At 40.0% G+C, this 27,022-nt stretch overlaps 1 protein-coding gene across 2 annotated transcripts in view; it reads right to left on the reverse strand.

The window, feature by feature from the left end:
- Positions 1-27,022, reverse strand: part of LOC101740041 (rho GTPase-activating protein Graf) — a 62,593-nt gene that overhangs the window by 10,298 nt on the left and 25,273 nt on the right. For both annotated transcript variants that reach the window (XM_038015543.2, XM_038015544.2), the window contains exons 3-13: positions 15,965-16,036; positions 13,711-13,812; positions 13,128-13,343; positions 11,753-11,827; positions 10,893-10,968; positions 10,007-10,107; positions 9,732-9,923; positions 9,050-9,162; positions 8,788-8,981; positions 8,108-8,213; positions 6,871-7,080 (exon numbers count right to left, since the gene is read on the reverse strand). In XM_038015543.2, coding sequence (XP_037871471.1) covers positions 6,871-7,080; positions 8,108-8,213; positions 8,788-8,981; positions 9,050-9,162; positions 9,732-9,923; positions 10,007-10,107; positions 10,893-10,968; positions 11,753-11,827; positions 13,128-13,343; positions 13,711-13,812; positions 15,965-16,036 — 1,457 coding nt within the window. The remainder of the gene's footprint in view (positions 1-6,870; positions 7,081-8,107; positions 8,214-8,787; positions 8,982-9,049; positions 9,163-9,731; positions 9,924-10,006; positions 10,108-10,892; positions 10,969-11,752; positions 11,828-13,127; positions 13,344-13,710; positions 13,813-15,964; positions 16,037-27,022) is intronic.

Genomic DNA, 27,022 nt, shown 5'->3' on the forward strand with positions numbered 1-27,022 from the left:
GGGATTCGAACACTGGTACATCGCTCAAGACGAATGCAGCGGACGTCTTATCCTTTAGGCCGCGACGACTTAAAATTGGAACACGTAAGCAGTATTTAAATGCAATAAAGAAAATAACAGGGCCAGATGTTACTGTAATGAAAGGTATAAGATAAGTGAAGGGAGCCGGGGCGGAGGCGCAGATAACAAGGCGAGACGTTTCGCTTTTTTTTTTTTGTTTTTATAACGAGTTGCTTTTTCTTTTCTTTTTTTGCGGCAACATCTGTCGGACGCGCGCAGCCTCCCAGCGCGGGGTTCCTTGACTTCACTGAACGTACTTAGGTACTGAATTGGGGGGGGGGGTTGAAGAAATTATCTTCGAAATAACACTAACGCGCAAAAATGGACAAAGAGTAGACGGGCTTTAGGAGTCTATATCTCTACACCACTTCTCATTTTTGTGTTTTGTAAAAATCTTCTGTTACGATTTTATAATATTACATCGTGGAGTTAAAATTTCAAAATGTTATCCTTATTTTTGTTTCTTTTAATCTCATATGAATAACGAATACGCTTAATGATTGCGGACTATTTGGAGCATCGAATAATGTCAAATGCGATGATATTAAGTTTTTTTATTTAACAAAAAATACCCAGTAAACAGTTAACTTTTCTATGAGCGTTCAATCTGCGTGAGTGGATCACTTCTCCCGGAAATAATCGCTATATACTCGCCATTTACTGGTGGTAGGACCTCTGTTGAGTACGCACGGGTAGGTACCACCACCCTGCCTATTTGTGCCGTGAAGCAGTAATGCGTTTCGGTTTAAAGGGTGGGGCAGCCGTTGTAACTATACTGACACCTTAGAACATAACTCAAGGTGGGTGGCGGCATTTACGTTGTAAATGTCTATGGGCTCCGGTAACCACTTAACACCAGGTGGGCTGTGAGCTCGTCCACCCATCTAGGCAACAAAAAATAAAAATTTAACAATGGCTTTCACAAGTTAATATTCACAAATTCTAAATCTAAATAATAATCTTGAGCGATTCAGATACGCACTCGCAGTGACGTGCGTTGTGGTCGACCGTGGGCGTCGTGCGACTGAGGTGGCATCCCCCCCCGTTTGCGAAGACCGAGTCCGACCCTGCCCATCTATCATTATAATATCTTAAGCTCCATACCTTCGTATTCATTCTAGAGGCATTGTCCGATGTCACGCGGCCGTTACGATTTCGGGACCCAACGGATTTCGATTCATTATTTATTGTCTATGACGTAAATATTCGAAACGAAAAAAAAACAAACAGTTTCTCAAGTTTTTAGTATGAATTTATTTAGCTGTTGTTTCAGTAATTCTCGCTCGTGTTTGGAGTAGGGGATAATTGTTGGATACGCACTTAATTATAGTTAAATCAGTTCCATTGAATAGTCAGATTATATAAAACAGAAAACAGGGTTGATAGAAACAGACGTGGTTGGATCTTCGTAATTTATATATTAATACGTGAAGGAAAAACTTTGTATCCCTTTTAACGAAAATTGCGCGGACGGAGGAGTATGAAATTTTCCACGCTTATAGAGAATATAGAGAAGAAGTGCACAATGCTAATATATTTTTTAAATAATGCATAAAAGATACATTAAATCAATAACGAAAACATTACACACACTACATACATGTATTTGACGTACACACGCATGCATACTATTTATTGTCAAACTTTTGTTCTTGACGTCTGTTGTCAAATTGAGAATAGATTAAATATTGTTTGTCTTTGTTAATATTTTTTATAGTGTAGCCTTGGCGAAATTTGGGATTATAGATGTATAAAATACAATCATAATAATGTACAAACTTACAATTCCAATTAATTATAGTCGAATTTCGACTACTGCGGGACCTCTAGTTTTATAGTAAATATCTCCTATAAATAATGAAAGCCCGTATTATTATACTTTCCCAATTTAACATTCTTAATGTTCTAATGAGGACGTAATTTCGACTGTTCAAAACAAAGTTTATTAGTTACCTATTTTGGGCAAACCTCATTCATTTCTGGTCGTAGGACCTCTTGTGACTCCGCACGGGTAAGTACCACCACCCTGCCTATTTCTGCCGTGAAGCAGTAATGCGTTTCGGTTTGAATGGCGGGGCAGCTGTTGTACTGTAAAAACTGTGTTCTCATGTCTCAAGGTGGGTAGCGGCATTTACGTTGTACATGTCTATGGGCTCCGATAACCACCTAACACCAGGTGAGCCGTAAGCTCGTCCACCATCTAAGCAATAAAAAAAACAATTATTCCCAATAAAAAATCGTTCTAAAACAAGGTTCTTTGACGTGGAGGTCCTTAAACGCGAACCGATATTGAATATCCCGGATGTTCGAATTAAAACGTATTGAATACGAAAGGAAAGGATATGAGATTTATGTGCAGAGTGAGAAGGACGACTCGCGAGTACGTCACGCACGCGACAGATGGTACAACGTGCTCCCGGGGTTTAGGAGCTGGTTTTTTCTTCTTCCTTTTTTTATTTATTACTTAGATGGGTGGACGAGCTCACAGCCCACCTGGTCTTAAGTGGTTACTGGAGCCCATAGACATCTACAACGTAAATGCGCCACCCACCTTGAGCTATAAGTTCTAAGTTCTCAGTATAGTTACAACAGCTGCCCCACCCTTCAAACCGAAACGCATTAATGATTCACGGCAGGAATAGGCAGGGTGGTGGTACCTACCCGCGCGGACTCGCAAGAGGTCCTGCCACCGGTAAAAAAGTCCTTTTCGGTGTAGCTCGCTTCGGAAACAAGCTCATACATGTACAGGCCACCTGGCTTGGCATTTGAAGTTTACAGATTACAACTTTAAAACGTACTGTTATAGCTTCCCGTTGCACTCCCTCTTGCTAACTATGCACTCTGTCCCGCTACCTCAACACTCTTCATAATACACCTATATCGGGCTCACGTCAGTGACTCAGTCTCCTTCATCTCCTCATCCAAGACGGTCGTCCAAAATCATATAGATTTTTTTTTTTTTTAAAAGCTAAATATCCTGTGGCTTATAACAGTACGTAGTAAGTTCGGACGTATTAGGGGAACACATATACAACAACACGTATTAGAGTATTGGAATAATGATGTGGTCGTCTGAATATCGACCGCAACTAGAGTTAATTGGACCGGTAATTAAACCAGTAATAATCGTTTTAGTCCTGAACTTAATTTTAAGCATTTTGTAAAAAATGTTAGCCTTTTTTTTAAAAAGTAGGTTTTTTTTTATTGCTAGATGGTTGGACAGCTCACAGCCCAACGTAAATGCGCCACCCATCTTGAGATATAAGTTCTAAGTTCTCAGTATAGTTACAACGGCTGCCCCACCCTTCAAACCGAAACGCATTACTGCTTCACGGCAGAAATAGGCAGGGTGGTGGTACCCACCCGCGCGGACTCACAAAAGGTCCTACCACCAGTAAAAAACCTCAGGTACCTCACAAACAAAAAATGCCGATATACTTAGGGCTCTACAAAATTGTAATATTGCGCTCAAGTCTAATCATGAATGTTTCTTGCTACAAATCTCTCTTATCCGACTATACAATGACGACGATTGACGGAATCTATTGTAAATAATCCAGAGAGTTTTTAATCGAACTGCATCACGGATGCGACCAATCGAATAAGCAGTGATGGATTCACGTCTAGGCCCGTGAGGCCCGGGCTTAGGGCGGCATGATTTGAGGGGCGGTAAAATTTTTTAAACGACAAATTTTCAGAGACTAAAGAAAGTAAAGAAATTTGTCCTTTGAAATTCCTTTGAAAATGAGTTCAGATAAATTTTCATAATAAATTATAATGCTATTTTAAATATAAAATAAAAAGATTGAATTAAAATTTACTTGCAACATTCATGGCGGCGCGATAAACAGGTCCCGGGGCGGCATCATACCTAAATCCATCACTGCGAATAAGATCGTAAATTGTAACTGTTTCCTGACATACATATTGAGATTGAATGTAATTGGGGCTTATCAAGGCGCTGTGATGTGTTCCGGCAACATAATTTCACTCACAATTAATTTCTAGCTACAGCGCGTAGACGATCTCACGGTCCATCTAGTATTAAGTGTTTCGCTACGGCCTATAGATATCAACAAAACGAACGCAACGAACCGCCGTCAGACTTGTGGATAAAATCACAATTATATAGTACAATGGAAGTCCCGACCCTTCAAACTAGAAGAACAATAATTGTTTAGCGATCCAATTGACAATTTCACTAGTCCTCCTACATCGCAGAGGCAATTCCACTGAGGTTCTCGCCGGATCCTCTCAGTGGGTCGCGATTCCGATTCGGTGGTTGATTAATTCTACAAAGCACTACTCTTGCTAGGGCTCTCTCTTCGATCGGTCCCTCACTGCTGAGGATAGTGACTCCGTCCGATTCCGTCAACCAGCTGTCTCCATCGATCTCGTCCTCCAGCCCGATGGAGTGCATCGCTGACAGATACCCTCAGTTCCTCCGCTATTTGGTCCGACCATCGTTTGGGACCTCTACCCCTAGGCCTTTTTCCCTCTATTTTACCGGTCACCACAAGGCGTTACAAATTGCTGGTATCCCTGCGTGCAACATGACCATGCTAGGGCTAGTATTAGCAAATTCTCTCAGATTGAGCCCGTGAGCTCACCCGTCCTGGCGTAGCTGGAATAGCCTAACAGGCTACCAGCATAAAGATAGGGGAAAATTATGAAATGAATACTCCGAGTGTTGAGTTTGTATAATCGATCTGAACGGTTTGTCCACACAACCCTCTGTTGTGATAATGATAACTACTCCAATATTGAGTAATTTTTTACTGATATGCTTATACTGATTGGTGGCTGTTTATATGATAAGAAAAATAAATAATAGTTTAAAAAAACTAACAAAATACGCTTTTATAGAAAATCCAACTAAAAAATAGAAGTAGTATAATAGAAATAGAAGTAGTATAATAGTATAAGTTTTAATAAAGTTGAATTAAAAATAGTGAATTAAAACTGACTCGAAAAATGAATGACTTTGATATAAAATACATCCGTATGCAATATAATGTGCGGGCTTGTCCGTACACTATCTCATCAGCATAATCTGTGTCATTGCATTTTCCCTCCATTACTGCTGTAAAACTTCTATCAATTGTTTGTGTCTCATTAAAGTAAATATTAATAAATTCTAGAAAACGATCCAAGTTATTATTTAAATACGACAAAGTGGGTGAACAAACACCGAGCAACTTATCAATTAGGCCACGACGACCACTCTACTCAACTCTTACCAAAAGGAACGCGTTGGAGAGGAGTTCAATCATGAGCCATATCAGAATCAGACGCGAAAGGAATTTAAATTAAAAGAAAACTTGTTTAATATACAATCACGATAAGTTAAAAATCCGTATGATAATCTTAATATATATAAATTATGTGTCACGTATTTTGTCCGCGATGGACACCTAAACTACTGAACCGATTTTAACATTTTTTTAAATATGTGTTTTGTTCCAACTTAGGCCATGGGATGATTTTTATTTCGATTTTATTTAATGGTCGCAATATTTATTAATTAACAATAAAATGATTTCTTATGTTGATTATTGTTATTAATTGTAAGTTTCATAAGTCTAAAACAGATGGCGCCTAAAATCAGTTTTTACAGACAACTGTAATACTGTCTGACATTAATATCTCATAGATGGCGCTGTGTTAAAAATACCAACGTTTCATATAAGCTACAATTTAATGGCATAAACACCACGTGTTGCTTAGGCCAAATTACAAGTAAAATTTATTTCGTAGTAAACGCAATACAGTGAAATCAAATTGTTCTTACTTTGTCAATTTTTGGTATTAGCATAGCCGGCCGCGTGTTATTTAGAAACAAAAACCTTAGCCACAGCAACGTGTGGCCGGGTCTGCTAGTGTATTTTTAAATAAATTCAAACTGAATGTATATTACCTATATTAGAAGCTTATGAATGTTAGTTTAATGAATATTTTCAAAAATAAAACACAGGGCAACATAGACACTTTACGATTGCTTCCATAAGAGTGTACTGAGTATTATACTATGACGTAAACACAACTCGTATTGTTAGTGCCTTAGGGTTGATTTTCTTGCCAAAACACTCTAAATACAAACTCGAGTTGGTGCAACCATTACCCTGATCTGAACCTAATTAATAAATCTGTGGCGATAGCCGTTGCAAAACACAAAATGTTTCACTGATGCCTGATTCTCGCTAACGACATTTTCAAGATAAGCTTGAATATATACAAGTTCCGAACAGCAACATTTCGACAGCCCACTGAGTTTCTCGCCGGATTTTCTTAGTAGGTCGCGTTTCTGATCCGGTGGTAGATAGGATTAGTGTTAGCAAATTCGCCAGGACGGGCCCTGCGAGCTCGCTTACACGCTCGGTGAACCTGACATAACCCCTCGAGGATACCAGGATACGAGGTCCTCCGAGAAATATCACCAGCTCGGTGGAAGATGTTCACGTTGTCGTTACGCTATCTTAAAAAAATATTACATCACCATCGGTCATTAACGCGTGCGCAAATTGTCAAGTCAATTCGACGTCTTGACCAGATTGTGTCATATAGGTATATCGTTCAAGGTGTAGATATAAAGACGAAGGGTAGATCTTCCACCAAGTGGGTGGTATTGTTCAGTAGACCAACGGTCCGAATGTTATTGTTCGGAACTTGTATATATGCAAGCTTATATTGGAAATGCCGTAAGCGAGGTTCAGGCATCTTTCAGATATCTTGTGATAGCTACCGCCTCAAAGGTATTAGCGACCCTAAGCGCGACGTATGCGTATTGTGCCCACGGGCAGCTCCACTGACCTGAGCAGGCCGTTGTGCGCGGGCGGGGCGGGGGGGCCGGCCTCGAAGATCTCGTCGTAGTTCTCGAGCATGGTCTCCACCAGCACGTTGTAGAACTTGAGCTCCAGTATGGACGCCACCGTCTCACGCTCCGGCCTCAGCAGCGTGGGCCCGAAGCAGACCGCCAGGTTCGACTCCGACATTAGGTTCTTATCGCTCTTCGCCGCTACCCTGGTGTTCAACAATCAACACAAATGAGTGGCCTGAAGCAGTAATCCCTTCCGGATTGAGGGGTGTTGAAGAGTGGGGCAGCTAGTGTACCGTAGAACTAAGACTTGGACTCATGTCTCAAGGTCAATGATGGTATTTAAATTGTTACTATCTATCGGTTTCGGTAATACCACATAACACCAGGCTTGAGCTAGTCCTCCCATCTAAGCAATAAAATAAAGTTAGGACGGTAGTACACCACGCTCTAACAGTAATCACATCAATTATACAATTCTATTGGTTTACATCACCAAGTCGACTATGAACACGCGTTAAGTACATAATGTCATTAGAACAATTGTATCTGTCAGCGAGCTTTGTTTCATCGTTGCTTTGCAAATTGAGGCTTTATGTTAACGTCCCAAGGCTGGTATTCACTTAACCTTAAAGCCTAAGTGGCCTCGCCCGCGACGACTTTTTGTAGCGATGTTGTCGCGCGTTTTGTAAGCGCGCTTCTGCCTCGCTACTATCGCGCGTTAGTCGCATTTGTAACGTGCGACAGAAGCTATGCAAACGCGCGGCTGTATCGCTGTAAGCGCGTACAAACATTTCTAGGTAGATCCTGAATCGCGACAGCATCGCGATAGTAGCGATACAGAATCTGGGCGAAGGTACACATCTAGGGGCAGCATCGCGGTTGTATCGATGAGAACGCGCGATAGCATCGCTACTGCAACGCTACAAAAAGTAGGCGCGGGCGAGGTCTCTAAGGTGTGTCCGGTGACAGCGTGTGTATTAGCCAGCAGCCTGGTGGTAGGACCACTTGTGAGTCTGCGCGAGTAGGTACCACCACCCAGCCTATTTCTGCCGTGAAGCAGTAATGTGTTTCGATTTGAAAGGCGGGGCAGCCGTTGTAACTATACTTGAGACCTTAGAACTTATATCTCAAGGTGGGTGGCGCATTTACGTCGTAGATGTCTATGGGCTTTAGTAACCGCTTCACACCAGGTGGGTTCACCCATGTAAGCAATAAAAAAAAAAACCGTACTTCCGCAGGTGTGCCAGCACCAGCAGCAGCATGTCCCGGTTGTGCGGCGGCAGCGCGCGCACCAGCTCGCACACGCCCGCCGCGCGCTCCGCCCGCCGCTCGCACTCTGCGGCACACGGCAAGCGTCACGCCGCGCACGTCACGCGGCGCTCGTCACGCGACACGCGGCTAGCGTCACGCGTCACGCGACACGCTAATGCATTACGTGATAAAACTCTACCGCGCACGAATTCGTACTACGAAAGGGGAACTTCTGAACAAAAATCTTGCATTTTATACTACACGCAATGTATAACTACACAACTTCGAAATATTTTGCATTACATTACGGATTCAAATAACAGACATTTATCAAAACGCTTAAGTAAATAATAGTGGCATCTCGCCTTCCCACTCAATACTCTCTCTATATCACCCTCTCTCACTCATTCTCTCACTCTCTCTCTCTCCCTCTCACTCTCTCTTACTCACTCTCTTTCTCTCATTTATCGTTGACTAATGACATCCCTATGAAAATATCAATAATAAAGTTACAACTCATATTCAGTGGTTTTCCACGCAACGTCCGACTGGAGCGCCACTCCCCGGGGCTCTCCGAGTACAGTCGGTGACGCAGTTGGTGACGACGGTGACCACCGATACTTATCATCTAGTTGCAGTGCGAGGAGCAGTGTACTGACTGACGACGGCGATGAAGCGGTCGTGCAGCGCGCGGGTGAGCAGCGGGTCGGGCAGCGCGCGCAGGTAGCTCTTGAGCGCGGAGGTCAGGGTCTTGGTCTCCCACTCCAGCGGGTCGTGGAGCGCGGGCGGCAGGCGGCGGCCCGGCGCGCCGCACGCCACCAGCCGCGACACCTTGGACGCCACGCCCGCCACCCTGCGGCAACACACGGTCGGGTCAGTCGCCGGGCTGCGGGGCCGCGGGGGCGCCGCCGGCTGCCTCACCTGTACAGTCCCTGCTCCTCCAGCCCCCTCGACTCTATCACGGATATCAGCTTCCGCACGAAGGCGAATCCCGTTTCGTCTAACGCAAACTCTTCACTGTTCACAGATGCTTTCTGTTAACAAGAGATTATGGCTATTAGAATAATTTAGTTAGAATAAGTTACTGGTGGTTGGACGTCTTGTGAGTCCGCACGGGTAGGTACCACCACTCCACCTATTTCTGCCGTTTGAAGGGTGGGACAGCCGGTGTAACTATACTGAGACCTTAGAACTTATCTCAAGGTGGGTGGCGCATTTACATTGTTGATGTCTATGGGCTCCAGTAACCACTTAACACCACAGGTAAGCTCTGAACTTGTCCACCCATCTAAGGATGCTAAGGATTGGAAGGAGAAGAGACTGTGCAAGCGCAACCTTGGTGCCGGTCGGAAGAGTTTCGTAACCGTCTCAGAGATGCAGCTAATACAAGCATCTTCCAGCTGATTTCTGTTATCGATGCGTTCCACGATAGATTTTTATCAATTAAAAATCTCAATTTTTTTTAAATATCACTGATTTTAATTTGAACTTCGTCAAATAAAATAGCCGAAAGCTGCGATCGTTTCATTCTCGAACTACCCTCAACTTTAATCCGCGTGAAGTACTCCAAGGCAATAGGGGGGGGGGGGGTAGTGTGACGCACCTGCGGGTGTCTCTCGGCGGGGGGCTCGTCGACGGCCGCGAGCCAGGCGGCGCGGTCCCGCTGCGAGAGCGCCTGCAGCGTGAGGGGGCTGCGCTCGCGGTCTGCGGGGATTGCCTCCCAGCACCAACGCCGCTCCGCCGCCTCACCGCAAGCCACGGCGCCGCACAGACACACGGCCTCGGGAGACCAGCTCTGCGGACCAGCCCACTCACTCAGACGACACACTTGTAACGAGAACAGCATTGGAACATCGAGCACTGGCGCGTCGGACGTACCGTTTTGACGTTGATCTGATTGTACGGCGTCAGGGTCAGGATCCGGGATCTCTTCTCGTACGTGCAGAACTGCTTGCTCCACGTCGTCGTACCGAAGGCCTCTGCAATCAAACGGAAGTAATACTTACATATTTTCTTCGAGCAAAGGCTCCTCGATATTTGACAGTCTATGTTTGGCAGTTCATCGTCAAAATCCTATGTTAGACACGGTCGCCGAAAAGCATAAGCAACACAAAATTAAATTTTATTCAATGAGACCATAGCCCCATGTCGCGAATCAGACTGCACTTATTTACGTCACGAAAACTTTACAAACGTTTAGGAACACGCTGTGTAGTCCAGATCTCGTGAACGAACATTAGTGAAACAGTACAGGGTGTGATCTATTTCAGAATATATGTTTAGAAATTCATGTTAAAGAAAAACCAATCTCAATTTTGTGAATAAAGTCACAACTGATTCGGTGGAACTGTGATTAGCGTCCCTAAGCCAAGTGCCGTGCGTTCGATTTCCGCCTCAGGTAAACATTCATCATTATCCTGCCCTTCTCCCAGTCACCTGGGGTCGGCGCAACATGTTTTCTCCTTCTATACTCTTCTATCATATACCATTTCTTCGCTCACTCCCCTCCTACCCATATCGTCTTTCACACAATCCATCAATTTCTTCTTAGGTCTACCTCTTCCTCAGGTAAACATTGTGACGAACGAATTTGTTTTCTCCGTGTCTGGTTTTATAAGGGTGTACACATTAAAAATATATTTCATTAGCATATATAGGTACTTATATTCATTATATAAATTTCTGGTTCTCATAGCAAAACAAATTTAGTTTGGGTCCAAATAAAGCATCTATGAACTAAACTATAAGGTTCAAGTTGTCTAACTTTTCTCCATGAGGAACAGGTACCCGGCTCTGGACACGCCCCCGGGGCCGTCGTCGCTTCCGTCCTCTTCTTTGGACTGAAAAATAAAAAGTAATAAGGTCGTAACCATGAACACGCTCCACGAAGAATAAGTTTTCAATGAAATGCAGGAAAGTTTGTGAATGACAACTTTTCATTCACAAGCTTCCCTGCAAATGCCGCTAGGGGCGCTGTTCTAACTCCATATGAATGTGAGTTAACTTTTACGTTATCGAGAACGTTAAAAACAATATTCGTGGGAACGCCCAACGGAATGGTCATAGACCGAGCGGGTGTCCTGACTGACTCCTGACCCGATTTACCGAAGGTCATGATGTCGTCGTTCGGAACTAGTTTTTTTTATTGCCGTTGCAGGTAGACGAAGCATACGGCTCAACTGATGGTGAGTGGTTACTGTCGCCCATGGACATCAACTATACTAGGGACACAGCCAAGCCGCTGCCTACAGTTTAATAACTCTCCACAAGCCTCGTTTGAAGAAGATTATGTCATAGCGCTCGGGAAACACCGTGGAGGGGAGCTCATTCCAAAGCCGGATGGTACGTGGCAAAAAAGATCTCTGGAAACGCACTGTGGATTAACGCAGTGGCCCCAGGTAGTATGCTCCTAGTCTACGTAGAAGTTAATCAATCATATTGATATAAGTGGTAGACTGCCTTGTAAATGTCGTTAAAGCGATTCACATGTTGGTCATTAACTTCTGTTCTATAGTAGCTATCGTCACACAATAGAGAATTATCTATCAGAGTATTTCGTATTCAACAAGTACTGTTACTGTTCATGCATCCAGAATAAATCGATTTCAATTAAAAATAACTTACCATTTGCCGCACTTCCATCATCTTCTTCATGAGTGATTCAGTCTGTTTGCTTGTCTCTTCGAAATTACTCCTCGTCTGTAAAGCATGCATCTGTTAGTATTCAAACACACACACACACAAACGAACGCACAAGGTAACTAACACGCATGCACACGACTTCTGATCTGTTTTTATAAAATCCAAAGGTTTTTCAAAACACACGCCAGTTAGTCGCCAATCAAAACAAAATCGCTCAAAACTATCATCACTAAGCAAATCCGTAGATTTAAATCTTAATACCATACATAGTTAATATTTTAAATTTTAATATCAATTAAAAAATGTAGTATTTAGTCTCAGATCAGATCAGCAGCGCCCCTGGTGGTAGCGTCGTTGCAACTATAACTGCAATGTTCGCCGCTAGGGGCGCTGCTCTCGACACGAACTTAAGCTTATATTAAAGTGACGCAAAACACAACTTCAGTCGGTGTTACGCAAAAAAAAACAACGCGAACATAATGATAAAAACACGTACAATTCTACTATAGGTCATCATTAGAGTCCACCTGTTGAATTATTCATACAATAGATACAAATTATTAAACCTGGTAAATTTAATTAATACATTTTGAAAGTTGTCTAGTTCTTGTGTACTTTTTTTAACTTCTCGCTCGCGTAAAAGTTAACTCGAAACTGTATGAAGTTTGAACAGCGCCCCTAGCGGCAAAAGAAGGGAAGCTGTTCCAAATCCATAACATTCAGTTAACTTATAAAAAAACTCGTAGTAAGCACACCGGGGTCCGTAGGCATCGCAACTTGACGTGTGAGGTCCGATTCTCAATTGTACTGGACACCCTTCGACATGGTCAGCATGAGAGCTTCACGGCAGGGATTAAAGCAAGATAGTAGTACAATCTATGCGTACGGACTGACAATGTCGCCCTGTTTATTAATACGCTTTTATTAGCTTCAGACGTGTGTATGTTTGTAACGGAATCTTTAAGCATGATTTTGACCCCCTTCAAAACGTCGGATTAACTCGAAATTTGGTATACTTATTAAGGACCGATGACAATACAATATTTTAAAAAATAATTAAAAAATTGAAATTTAACTACAAAATTAAAAATACTTAAATAATAGTATAATTATAAATATAATATAATTTTTCTTACACTATTTTTAATTCAAATTTATTGAAATTTATTTTCTATTTTTTAGTTGGATTTTCTATAGAAGCGTATTTTGTTAGTTTTTTTAAACTATTATTTATTCTAATACGTAATATTAAATATGAAGTATGTTTGTCGATTTGACATTTATTGGGGGCAAGAATTCATCTGTAAAATTTTAAAACCGCTAGTAGATACTATCGATAATATAGTTGTTCTCTTACTCGTTGTATCCTGAGTTGCAGATCGCGCACCCTGGGCTCGGCGTCGGCGTGGACGTCGTGCGCCGTGTGGTGGAAGGTCCACCAGCCGAAGACGAAGCCGAGCAGCGTCTCCACCAGCTCGAACTTCTTCCTCTCCTGGACGGCTTGCAGCTGGAACACGTACTCGAGGGAGGCCTGGCAGAAGTCGCGCTCGGCCATGTCCATTGCCGCATCAGCCTTAAAACGAATTCATGCACATAAATGTAGTATTAATACCTAAAGTATTCACTACCAGTCAATGGAGGGTGGTAGGTGCATTGCTTCATTGAAAAATAAACACTTATGCAAAATGCAGACGGTACAAATAGCATACAACGCCGTACTTCTATAATCTATCTATACTTCAATAATTAGTATTGAAGTATAGATGTACGGCGTATATAAATCTACAGTGGTTTTTACGGATGTTCCGTTATAACTACTGAACTATCTAAACTACTGAACTGATATAAATTAATTAAAAAAAAAACAAATATAAACCACAGTCTATAGTTTATTCTCAATCACTTGACGCCTTCGATAATCGCGAACATTCTACGCTCACCTCTTGGAAGACAGTCTCTGGTTTCTTCAAAGACAGCGACAACGTGCGTTCTTGCGTTTGACAGAACTTCGCAGTCTTCTTATCGAATTTCTTTTTTCCTTCCTGTAAACACAAAATGAAATATAAATCGAGATGAGTAATCTTGTCCCCGGATGCAGACGCCGGACTCTGGGTCCAATGGTGGATTTACACTAGGGACAGTCGGGGCAAGGGCCCAGGGCGGCAAAATGTTAAAAGTGAAAATTTTTTTTTTAGTCTTATCGAGATTCCTCAATAAAATTAATTAATTCTATTAATTAATAATTTTCTGTTTCATTGATAATTCAATAAATTCATTCATCCATTATTTGTGAATTATAATATTGGTACTTTTAGTAAAAATTTATAATCAAAATGATTTAATAATTTTATTTCTTTGGACATTTCAAATAATAATCGATTTTTCTATTTTCTGGCATTAAAGAAATTTCATTAGTTTTTTTTTTTTTGATAAAATATAATTATGAGTCACCCTTAGTGCAAAATTTACAATTGTTAGAAAAAAAAGCAAATATTTATTTATGTTTTTGGAATATATTATATATAACATATGTTAACGTTTCTGCAATCAATTAGTTATTTTAATTTTGAAAAATAAAATATATTAACTAACAGTTTCAAGTAAAATTCCAGTATTGGGGCGGATTTTTTGCCGGTACCCAGGAGCGGCATTAAGTTTAAATCCGGCCCTGTCTGGGTCCATCGAGCGGTCGACCCGGTATTGTGACCCAATTGTGTGTTTCGACGAGGAAAAAACTGATGAGTTTTAACACTTCAGTGACAAAGAAACTTATGGATCACGCTTGTCCATCTTAAACAACAAACATAAATAAAATTTCGATCGACTATATAGTCACAGAGTTGTACTTATAGGTTTTTTTTATTGCCCTTGTAGGCAGACGAGCATACGGCCCACCTGATGGTGAGTGGTTACCGTCGCCCATGGACTTCAGCAATACCAGGAGCAGAGCCAAGCCGCTGCCTACGGAGAAATCAGTAGATATTTTATGATGACACATGATTCCTCAAACCGTGTGTACAGAATTATAGTTTAGAATATCAAAATTGAAGCATAAAAATAATCTGAAAATATTCTTTACATTCGTCTATACGAGGCCAATCAATTAAATTTGTTTTTATTTCAACTTAAGCTCTTTGATTTAAACAACTATGTATCTGTGAATTCAAACATTTTCAAGCAATACAAACATTTCAGCAAAAATTCTTTATATAATGATTTCTGAATCAAACCCGTACAGCGTGGTACAGAAGCCTGGTTGAATAACAACTGGACCAACAAGTCAATGCCGAATAAATAATATAATAATTTATTGTTCCCTCAATTAATTTAAAACCGGTCTGCAAGCGCGTTTGTTAGTCATCGATATCGCACTGAGACAACAAAAGCGAAGCGTCATAAGGTGACCTGCATAGTTATCGCGCTAATGTGTACACACTGCCCAATAATGTCTGCATTATATTGATCGGAGGTATAATTGTATTGTGTAATGGCTTCGAAATGGATCGCGTGACTACTTCGGGGCAAGAATAGGCGGGACGGTGGTACCTTTTTTTTTTTGGATACCCGGTCCGGGGGTTGGTAACGAAATGGGTAACGTCGTACTCCGGCGCCTCCTGAGAGGAAGAGGGGGACGAGGAGGGCCAAGGTCCTCCACCTCCCCGAATTCCTCGCAGGAGACTACGCCTTGAAAAAGGCGCGCGAAGCACTTGCCCCGCAGAACGACTACCGACTAAGCTCCATCGAGCTCCACCATACCGGCTACACCAGACCTACGGTACCGCCGAAGGGACGGTGGTACCTACCGGTGCGGACTTACAATACGCTTTACCACCATTAAGTGCCAATGCCACCGACCAATGGCGGTATGTGACTACTTCGCGCCAAGAATAGGCAGGACGGTGGTGCCTACCCATGCGGACATACAATACGATCTACCACCATTAAATGCCATAAACGCTGATATATATTAGTACTTAGAGAACACTGCTTTACAATGTCCGTATTCGTGGTACTGGAAAAGTTGAAACCAGCGCCGGAAGGTTACTTCGATAAGGCGATGCGGCATGATAGCCGCCTCGTGGAATCGGCTCATGCAGAACCCAGTGACCGTCGCCGACTTAAAAACACGTCTTTATGTCCAATCCTTCCATCTGAAAAAAAAAAGATGAAATGCAAAATGTTTACGTGTTTTACCTTGACAGCACCGATATGTTCTTTCCGGAACTTCTCCAGGGGCTGAATTATTTGCTCGTGCGCTCTGCCCAACTGAAAAGAACGAAACGTTTTCATCAAACATTGTTTTTAACACACTTTTATTAGCTTAGCTATTTTTTGGAACGAAGCGGCGGGGTACCCTAACCGGGAAAAAACGTCCGTAACGTAAGATTTTTATTAGTCATGCACACAGTGTACAACTTAACTTTGTAATAACGTACAAATTAATAATTACACAGTGTACGACTTAACTTTGTAATAACGTACAAAAAATAACATATTTTTTATCATTCATTGACCACGATCTCAGAGCGTTCGTTTGCGCAATACACTAACTCTTATGCAAACAACCGTGAATGAAGTGTACCACAATAAGTCCGCACGTTACCGAATGACCGTGCGTTGTTGTAAAACCTCCAGTTTTATTTTCTTTATACCTCGAATAAAGCTTAAAATTAATATTTTTATAATAAGGAACTTCATTCCTATCCGGTGTCCCACGACACCACACATCTTTTTGATTACCTTTTATTATTTATGTTTGTATGTGAAGGAATCTTTGAAAGTCACCGATTTTAAGACGTCCAATTAATTTTCCCAAATGCATGACAATAAAATAGGCATAGATGCGATGACAATAAAATAATTTTATAACTTCACTCTTATATCCTGATCGGCATCACGACAGATTACAATAAAAATTAAATTAATTGTTAGTTGGTTTGCTAATTAAACGGTTTTATTTTACGTTTTTAAGCTGCACGTGTTATCTTTTCTTGAACGACTTACTGCTGAGACTTAGTATAATAAAAAATATTATTTAATAAATTGAATCGCTCCCCCCCCCCCTTGTAGGTACGTGAAGGTACCACCATACTTGAAACAATTGAACGACTGTCGTACCAAAAACTGGACAATGCTACAACGTAATCAAAATATTCAAATAAACGAGGAGCTAACGCAAAGAACATAAGTAAAGAATCTTCCAAAAACTATTCATTTTGTGTAGTGCATCAGTGGAATGACTAGGTGTGCTTCGCGACTTCACGAGTGTTTATTTTCTAATTCCAAAATATCAGAAACATGTCATTTCGCGTTGAGGATTTTTGTAGATGATAATGTTGGGCTCGTGATTCCGACTTACAAATTGTAGTTGAAATCAACTCTTTTATTACTTTAACACATTTCTGAGACCATTCTTAAGGAAAGATTATTTAAAAAACATTTATGATTAACGGCCGTCTGGTGTAGTGGTAAGTGACATGGTCACTACACAAGGGGGTCGCGGGTTCGAATCCCGCCAAGGGAAGATATTTGTATGATAAATATAAATCTTTTCCAGGATTATGGATGTATATTAAAATATATGTATGTGTTTAATAAAAATCTTACATTTATATCCGTTATCTGGTACCTGTAACACAAGTTCTTTACCAACTTATCACGGGACCAGTTAACGTGGCGTGATTGTTAGTAAATATTTATTTATTTATTATTTATGATATACGACAATAAACTTCCCAGGTATTAAAAAAAATATATTTACATTGCATGTACTTAATCTATACTAATAATAATATATAAATCTAAAGTGGTTTTTACGGATGTTCCGTTATAACTACTGAACCATGCATCCGATTGACTTGAACTTTGGTATCCATGTAGAAAATACATGTACTTAATGGATAGCCTAATGTTTATATGAGTGTTGGACTCCCTAATAATAATGACAATAAATAATAATGTTAATTTTAAATGCCCAGCGAAGCGGGCGAGAACGGCTAGTATATTATAATATTCTAGAGTCCCTGTGTCCTGTCAAAATGAGTTTCCATAATTATATTCCCATAATATAATTCATATCACATTGTCACTATAGACAAAAAACTTGTCTTTTTTTATTTATTTTTTATTGCTTAGATGGGTAGACGAGCTCACAGCCCACCTGGTGTTAAGTGGTTACTGGAGCCCATGGACATCTACAACGTAAATGCGCCACCCACCTTGAGATATCAGTTCTAAGATCTCAGTATAGTTACGACGGCTGCCCTACCCTTCAAACCGAAACGCATTACTGCTTCACGGCAGAAATAGGCAGGGTGGTGGTACCTACCCGTGCGGACTCACAAGAAGTCCTACCACTAGTAAACTATCATAGCTAACAACGTGTCCGGCTGATGAGACCGTCATCATCATCATCATCACATCATCATGTCTGCTGTCCACTGCTGAACATAGGCCTCTCCAATCGATCTCCAGTACGGTCGGTCCGTTGCCACCTGCATCCATCGAGGACCCGGTGATTTACACCAGGTCGTCGGTCCATCTGATAAGTGGCCATCCTACTTTACTCTAGCCAGTACGTCAACGTATAAGAGCAGAGCTGCAATTTTATTACATCTATTTATCTATATATATAAATGAATGGATGTTCGTTAGTCTCGCTAAAACTCGAGAACGGCTGGACCGATTTGGCTAATTTTGGTCTTGAATTATTTGTGGAAGTCCAGAGAGGGTTTCAAAGGTAGATAAATATGAACATGCTAGAAATTAAATAAAAATAACAATTTTGTTTTTCCTTTGACGTGTCCCCCCCCCGTCGGACGGATTCCTGTTGTTTGTTTTAAGTTTATTTTATACAAAAGTTTAAGTCTTTTACTAATCGATTGACGCACTACAAAGTCTGCCGGGTCAGCTAGTTATATTTATAATTTTCTTGTCGTCATCTCGACGAAGCGGCAAGAGAACTCAGTGTACACGAGTTATATTCGACTGCAAGTTTAACAGCGGCAACATTGTAAGTTTGCGGAAGAAATAAAACCAAGTTGACATTACTTGGCTTAGGCCGCGGTAAATGAAAAGTCGAACTAAAGCTGTACCGTTTGTAAAAAGAGAACTATATTATGTATTATTATTATTTTTACATATTTGGAACGATTTTCCTTATGGGACGATGCGGAGGGGTACCCTAACCGTGAAAAATCATCCGTAACGTAAAATTTTTATTATTTATGTATAGTCTACGTGATGACGGTTATTATTATTCATATAAATAGCTGTTTCTTTGTATATTATTAATATATATTTCTTATAAATCATTGTGAATAAAATAAAGTTGATATCTTTGTAAAGTAGTTTTTTTATCAATAAAAAAATCATAATAAATAATGTATACCTGAATAATTATTTTCTTTATACCTCGAATAGAAGTTAAAATTAAGATTTTTATAATAAGGAACTTCGTTCCTATCCTGTGTCCCATGACACCACACATCTTTTTTTTATATAGTTGGACGAGTTATAGTCTTATTTTGTACTTAGTGGTTACCCAACCCAATACACATCTCAACGTCAATGCTACCACTCACGTTGAGACATAAGGCTTAAGCTTCGTCGTATACTATAACGCCTGCCGAAGCTTTCCGGTATCCGTTCCTACTTACCATACCGCTACGTGAATAAACATGTTAGAACTCAGCATTTACAAAGGACGTTTAAAGAAGAAGAAAAAAAATTTTTTTTTTGCAAGCCGTACAATGTTTATTGCGGCTAGTACGAATTGAGCAAACGTCTCAGAATTTAGGTGACGCAAACTCAACGCTAATGCGAAACGCAAACTGTGTCAAAGTAAACACATAATATGAGTATACAAAAAGCAATTGTTATTTTCACTTATTACGTGTACCGACTGCAAAATTATCGTGAGCCCCTACTCGATTACGGAATCGACGGGTGATTGGTTTTATTATTATAATATTATTAAGGCTATGCATCGCCTACGCTTCAGCCGTGTTTCAATTTATTACAACAAATATACCAGGACTATTTTGGGTTAGGGCACGTTAACAGTTACTGAAAAAAATAATAAACATAATAAACCTGTTCGCTATACGTAAACTTGCGAAGTTATCGTGAATGTGTATCAGTTAAGAATCTAGAAGGGTATTTGTAATATAATATTATTTTAGTATCATAAGAGAGAGAAAAATGATTGTTCACAGATTTAAGTGTGTCTTTGACATTTAGTTGGGGCCTTCACCCAGAAAGAAATCGTTTATTTAATAATATATTTTGCCGTTGAAAAAGTTTAATTTAGCTTCTAAATTCGATAATTCTAAATTTGACACCAAACACGGACGTGGATTCGAATTTCGTTTTAATGGCGTAAACATGTTCACGGGTCCGACCTTAAAGATGATAAGCCCACTGAGTTTCACGCCGGATCTTTTTAGTGGGTCGCGTTTCTAATCCGGTGGTAGATTCTGCGAAGCACGGCTCTTGCTAGGGTTCGTGTTAGCAACGTCGTCAGGTTTGAGCCCCGTGAGCTCACCTACTAGCCCGGCGACGCTGACATGATCTCTCTAGACCATCAGCTTTTTTTTCTTTTCTTTTTTTATTGCTTAGATGGTTGGACAAGCTCTCATAGCAGGTCTCAGGTATAGTTAAAACGGCTGCCCCACCCTTCAAGCTTAGGTAGGAAAAAGAAAAAGAGATGATCTTATAAAAAATATATCGAAACGAGTCATTGTTGCTTGCACAAAATTGAATCGATTAATCCGCTGGGGTCACAGAACATCACTAGAGTACGTTCCAGAAATGCTTTTGAACCGCGAATTCCGAGTACTGAAATAAAATACAGGTAACCCTCCTACAACACGGTAGATACGTTCCTACAAAGACCCGCGTAGACTAGAAGCCAGTACAAAAGGAGAGTAATTTTTCTGCATGAAACAACTCAACTGTGCCTATTTGTATTTTTTAACCGACTTCAAAAAAGGAGGAGGTTCTCAACTCGACTGTATGTTTTTTTATGTTTGTTACCTCAAAACTTTTGACTGTGTGAATCGATTTTGACGCTTCTTTTTTATTAGAAAGCTGACGCTTCCCGTATAGTCCTATTTCAATTTAGTCCAGTTCTGATAATGGTATCCATGAGAAAACCATATAAGTCTTAAATTTGCATTAAGTACGTGCGCGACAAATAGATCAATAACTCAATATCACGCCAACCGATTTCGATAATTATATTATTGTTTTTAGTGTATATTAATTTGTTTTGGAATATTATTTTTTTATATTTGAAGTCGGTTTTTGTTAAAGCATGTCTATTTAAAATAATTTCTATTTATTATATATAAAAAAATGAGCAGAAAATTTCGGTTATTCCCATATATTGTGTGTTCACAATGATGTTATAAATAATTTTAAACAAAAATGAGGTTATCGTGTTGTAGAAGTACCGTGTTATAATTAGATGATTTTTTGGATTTTTTCTTTTCGTGTAAGAGTAGAACCGTGTTGTAAAAATACAGTGTTATAGGAGCATTACAAAAAAAAAACAGGTGTCCTTCTCCACGCTTTAAGCAGTTCGCAGATGACGCTGTGGTTTAACGTTCAAAGCCTATCATATATGTGCACTATCAGCCATCTGCCTTCGAAAACAAAATTAAAAATCATACTAAATGGTCCAGATTTAACATCGACCTTTATAAATTATACCATAGGTAGCTAAATGGTATAACAGACCTGCGCTGCTCGGTACAGGGTGTGGCATAATAGAAGTTAGCTAGCATTGAATAATCATTCAGGATATTGTTAATCTAAGCTTAGCGAGGTACCCGGTGACTGCGAATTCGTAATATACAAGCACTATATTTTGCACCGAAAGAACACATTCTCAATGAAATATAAAAAAATGAACTATAGTATGACCGATTGTGTGCCAATTAAAACATTAGTTATTTCATCGATTTTTTTATTGCTTGGGTGTGTGGATTGACTCAAGGCCCGCCTGGTGTTAAGTGGTTTCCGGAGCCCATAGACATCTACAACGTAAATACCGCCACCCACCTTGAGATATGAGTTCTAAGGTATCAGTATAGTTACAACGGCTGCCCCACCCTTCAAACCGAAACGCATTACTGCTTCACGGGAGAAATAGGCAAGGCGGTGGTACCTACCCGCGCGATACATTCATTGGGACTTATTTTATTTGGAAGTTGTCGGACCGTGTAAAGAACAATTACTTATCGTAGCTCACTCTTCTAGTGTACCATGGATCGATAAAATCATTTGATGATTCTAAATTGTTTGATCTTTTTTTTATCATAATAACAACAAACAACTATCAAGCATTTTATAGTGTCACTCTTTGTCATAACATCATTGTTGACTGCAAGGTCATGGACATAGCTTGACTGACTAAAGTTGTTGAAACCTGTAAAAGGTCAGTTGTATCTTTAAAAAAATTTAATCGATATTAGCTGGAAAGAGGAAATATGATCCAAAAAGCGAATATCTTTACTAAAATTATACGATCCAATTTATAAATTGATCTAAAAAAGATAACCTCAGCGGTCCAGAGTCCAAGAAAGAAAGAAAGAAAATAACACGTGATGGTTGAGCGTCCTGTGAGCCCCCACGGGCAGGCACCACCGCCCTGTCATTTTTACCGCGAAGCAGTCATTCCGTAACCAGTGTGCTTAGTGCGAGTTTTTAACGTTCTCGATAGCGTAAAAGTTAACTAATGTGCATGGAGTTCGAACGTTTGACTATGTTTGCCGCTAGGGGCGCTGTTCCAACTTCATACAAATTTGATTTAGCTTTTACGCTATCGCTGCACTACACCAGGCAACTGACCGGAACCGATGGAGGCTGACAGTAGACAAGCTAAAACGGAGTCACGATCCTCAGCAATGAGGGAGCGATGGAGAAGGATTTACGCTATCAGGAACGTTAAAAAACTCGCACTAAGCACACAGTTAAGAACCAGTTCGGCCGTGAGTGCGTACGTTCGTGTGACGGGTAGCCATCATAGAAGACATGATATTCAACACATGCCTGAATCTCGCTTATGACATTTTCAAGATAAGCTTGCATATATACAAGTTTCGAACAACAACATTTGGACCGCCGGTCTACCGAGCAATATCACCCGCTCGGTGGAAGATCTTCTCTTCGTCGTCGTTATTTCCACATTCATAAGTTCCGATCTTGAATTTTCAGTTAAATGATACAGTGGCGATCACTAAATTTTTCCTTTAAAAATCCGATTAAAGCATCATCGTCTTACTCAAGAATAATGTCTTCTAAAGTTCATTAGCACATAACGCTGATAGATGGATTTATTGGGCCGACGTCGTAATCCTTGGGACGTGCCAGCCGTTAGGTGTTACGTGGCGCTACGTGACGTATCACGTACGAGACGAGATTAAAGATCGCTCCAGCGCAATCCTATGTTTTATTGATGCCTCACGTACCACTCGTTGGGCTTGTCGTCCACTAAACTAAGGCAGTACCCGATAGAGGACTACTTCGGTACTTCTTACTTCAGATGTATTGTAATACTTTCTTTGGTTTGGTATTTAGTTAGCATCATATTCAGAAAGAAGAGAGGCCCTCCCAGAAGAATTTGGCGTCGCTCAGTAGAGCTGAAATTGGGCGTCTTGGGCATGACGTGGAAGCAGATAGAACAGAATGCCCAAGACTGGTGCAAATGGAAAATTTGATTTGAGCCCTATATCCCAGCACAGGCTAATAGGAAAAAAGAAGAAGAATATTCAAATGTGGACAATGTAATGTATTGGAAACGTTGAAAATAATCAAATAAAAATAAACGATAGATTAAACCATAAAAGTGGTTCTAATTGTAACATGCGTTGTTTGTGCGCACGCATGTGACAATGAACATGTTTTGTACATAAAATTCGGTAGAGGGTTCGTGAAATGACAGAAGTAACAAAGAAGGAGAGCACCTTCCAATTACTGCTATTGTTCCCTTAATAGTGTAATGTAGATTAAACTATTTAACCGTCACCATTGTCATAATTAACTGCCATCTGTCATTTGTCTACGGGTTGTCAACGTTAAATACGGTACAATAAAAATGTCACTTCAGCCCTTTCCGTTCGTGTAATTTCTGTGTTATATATGTTATCACTATATTAACTTAACACATGACATGATGCATGACATTTTCCACATGACCACGACTGCTCTGCTAAGAGCAGACTATGATGATGGTTATGATGATGACGATGAGTAACTTAACTTATGTAACTTGAGGCGATTATTTCCAATTGGTAAACAAAAAAAAATTAGTTACAGTATATTGGGGGGAATAGAGACTAGAGGTAGAATGGGGACAAATCTGGGATGTCACAATACTTTTGTCGTGTTGTTAGAGATTTAACTTCGTTGAACTGAAATTATTTTTATTTAGTATTTAAGAATATTACTTAAATAGTTTAATTTAGTCATCAAAGTTTTGTAACTCATTAAAGATATTAAAAAGTTCATTACCTAAAGTTAGGTACCTACCTAACAACTAAATAGTGCCAGCCCTATCGAAAAACTCTATTGTCCCCATACGTAACCTGATTCACCCCAAAGTCAAGATGAATCGGGTCAAGCTAGATTTTTTCAGTTTTTGTGTATACATATTTTGTAATGGACTATAATAACGCATCGCATATAAAAATTTAAGCCTCTGGAACCATTTTAATCTACGTTTTGTTACTATAACAACAAAAAAAACAAAATGTGTGCAATTCACACGTAGAAGTGAAACCTTCCAAAATTAAAATACAATTATCCTAAACGTCTTAAGTATATGTAAAATTTTGTCATTAGTAAATAATTGTAAGGTGTGTGTGAATTGATATTTTAATTTCACGTATAATCCTAAATTAAAATTCACTACAAGAGCTTTCATACACACGTTAGTATTAAAAATTCTCACAGATGGCGCTGTATTAAATAGTATGTATATTTCTGTCTCATTCTGTGCTGGCTTCATCCTACACATTTTGTATTTGTGTCTCTTACCTGTCGTTTTTTCCGTTGCATCCGGTTTGAAATCACAACGATTCTAAAGAAGTTTTCACTTCGAAAAGAACTATAAAAATCAATGTTGAACTTAAAAAGTGTCCCAGTTCCCCCCATTTTACGGTACACCGCTTGTTTTGGCGCAAGTCGAATTGCCATTTACATTGCAACAACGTACGCTTCTAGACGTAAGGCTCGACGCGGGCTAGCCGTCTCAGCTTGGTGCACGTTCTACATAAGGCGACACGGTGCTGACCTACGGAACTTTATATACAGCTCGAGTCAATTAGCCACATTTAGACCACGGTCTGTGTGAACATTTTATTGACTAAACTTATCTTGCACAACGGATTTTATCGCATGCGTTTCGTATTTTAGCGTCTTTGACTACATTTGACAGCATTTGAAGTGGAGCAACAAGTTTTGTTTGTTGCACGAGTTACATTACTGCGTTCGAATTAGATGTTCGATTCTTTCTTACAACAAAACAGACAGTGGTCGTTGTTTTCTTATTCTAGCTCACATCTTCTTTTCGACTAGTTCATATTAGTTTATACAGGACACCGTTAAAACTCCACCATTGATCCCAAGTTTTTGACTTAAGTTCAGGAAACACACTTTGCGAGCCGATCGCCAAATCCTTAACCACCCAGAAGCTACGACTTTAATTCTGTTGCAAACATTTTACGAATAGACTGGAGCTATAGTCGGTTTCTTTATAAAGTAATTTTATGACTATCAACATCAAGAGCCTTACAAAATTACGACTAAAGGCGCAAAAAACTATTTCATGCGCCATTTTCAGGTATCCAAATCAAACAAAGGCTTTCGTCGATTGTGCAATTGCGAATCTATACTAATATTATAAAGAGGAAAGATTTGTTTGTTTGTTTGTTTCGAATAGGCTCCGAAACTACTGGACCGATTTGAAAAATTCTTTTTCCATTAGAAGCCGACATTGTCCCTGATGAACATAGGCTACTTTTTTTATTTATTTTTTTGTTTCATGTGTGTTTTAATGTTTCCGAAGCGAAGCGAGGGCGGGTCGCTAGTCCTTAATATGTTTGGACATATCATTCGTAATGAAAGCTCATTGGATCGTTTAGTGGTTCAAGGAAGAGTAGACGGTCAACGCTCTCGCGGCCGATCATCCGCAAGGTGGACAGACTTGGTTAAGTTATCTACGAAGTGTTCCCTTACTGAGTGTACACGTACCGCCACAAATAGAGAGAGATGGAGAAGTCTCTCAGAAGCCGCAACCAAGCATTAAGACATACGTAACCACGACCACTCCGCCAGGAGTGTACGACTGAGAAGAAGAATATGCCAATTTAGTGATAACAAAACAAATTTAAAGGGCTTAGTCAAAGTGTTTCTTAAGTTACGTGAAAACAAATTAAGAGGGCACGAAGGAACATTTTAGCGTTTCCCATAAATACAGTGTTGGTCATAACTCGTTTGTCTGCTAAGCAATATCCTTTACTTAACATTTGCACTTATAAAATACATACGCAATTGCACTAAGACGTCTCATGAAACCGTACACCACTAGGGGATCTCATTGACATTCAAGGTTCGTTGCAGACGACTGGTGTTATCACGTGGCGGTCTCGTGTGAAACTACAAGCATAAAATGAAATTCTACTTGAATTCCTGAGTATCCGCCGAGAGAGAGAGAGATAGAGAGAGAGTATGCTTTATTGTACAGCAAAAAAAAAGCCAAACTGTAATACAAAAAAAAAATACAATTGACGGTCTTATCGCTAAGAACGATCTATTCCAGACAACCATCAGGTGGACAAGAATCATTTGGAAACGAATTACACGCGGTGTACCAATCCAGTGAAATATATATATTCACATACACACATAGGTACATACATATACATGATACACAAAAACTATACATATAGAGGACCTTAGAACAACATGAGATTTGATTAATGTATTTTGAAACCAGGCTGTCCACCACGCAGCGGACAGATATGTATGGAAATACTTGCATACATGTGGTCGCGATCCTTAGTAATGAGGGAAAGACAATGAAGAAGGCTTTGAAAGTTTAAAATATTATAAACCTCGGGTATAATATAGACATTAAAAAACGCGGGATTATATCGTATCGGTGGTTCTAATTATGTGATACTGCTGTTATACTATGTTCACGATTGACTTCCACGGTGAAGGGATAACATCGTGTAATAAAAATCA

The sequence above is a fragment of the Bombyx mori genome, chromosome 14 (assembly GCF_030269925.1).
Source record: "Bombyx mori chromosome 14, ASM3026992v2".
NCBI classification, from domain to species: domain Eukaryota; kingdom Metazoa; phylum Arthropoda; class Insecta; order Lepidoptera; family Bombycidae; genus Bombyx; species Bombyx mori.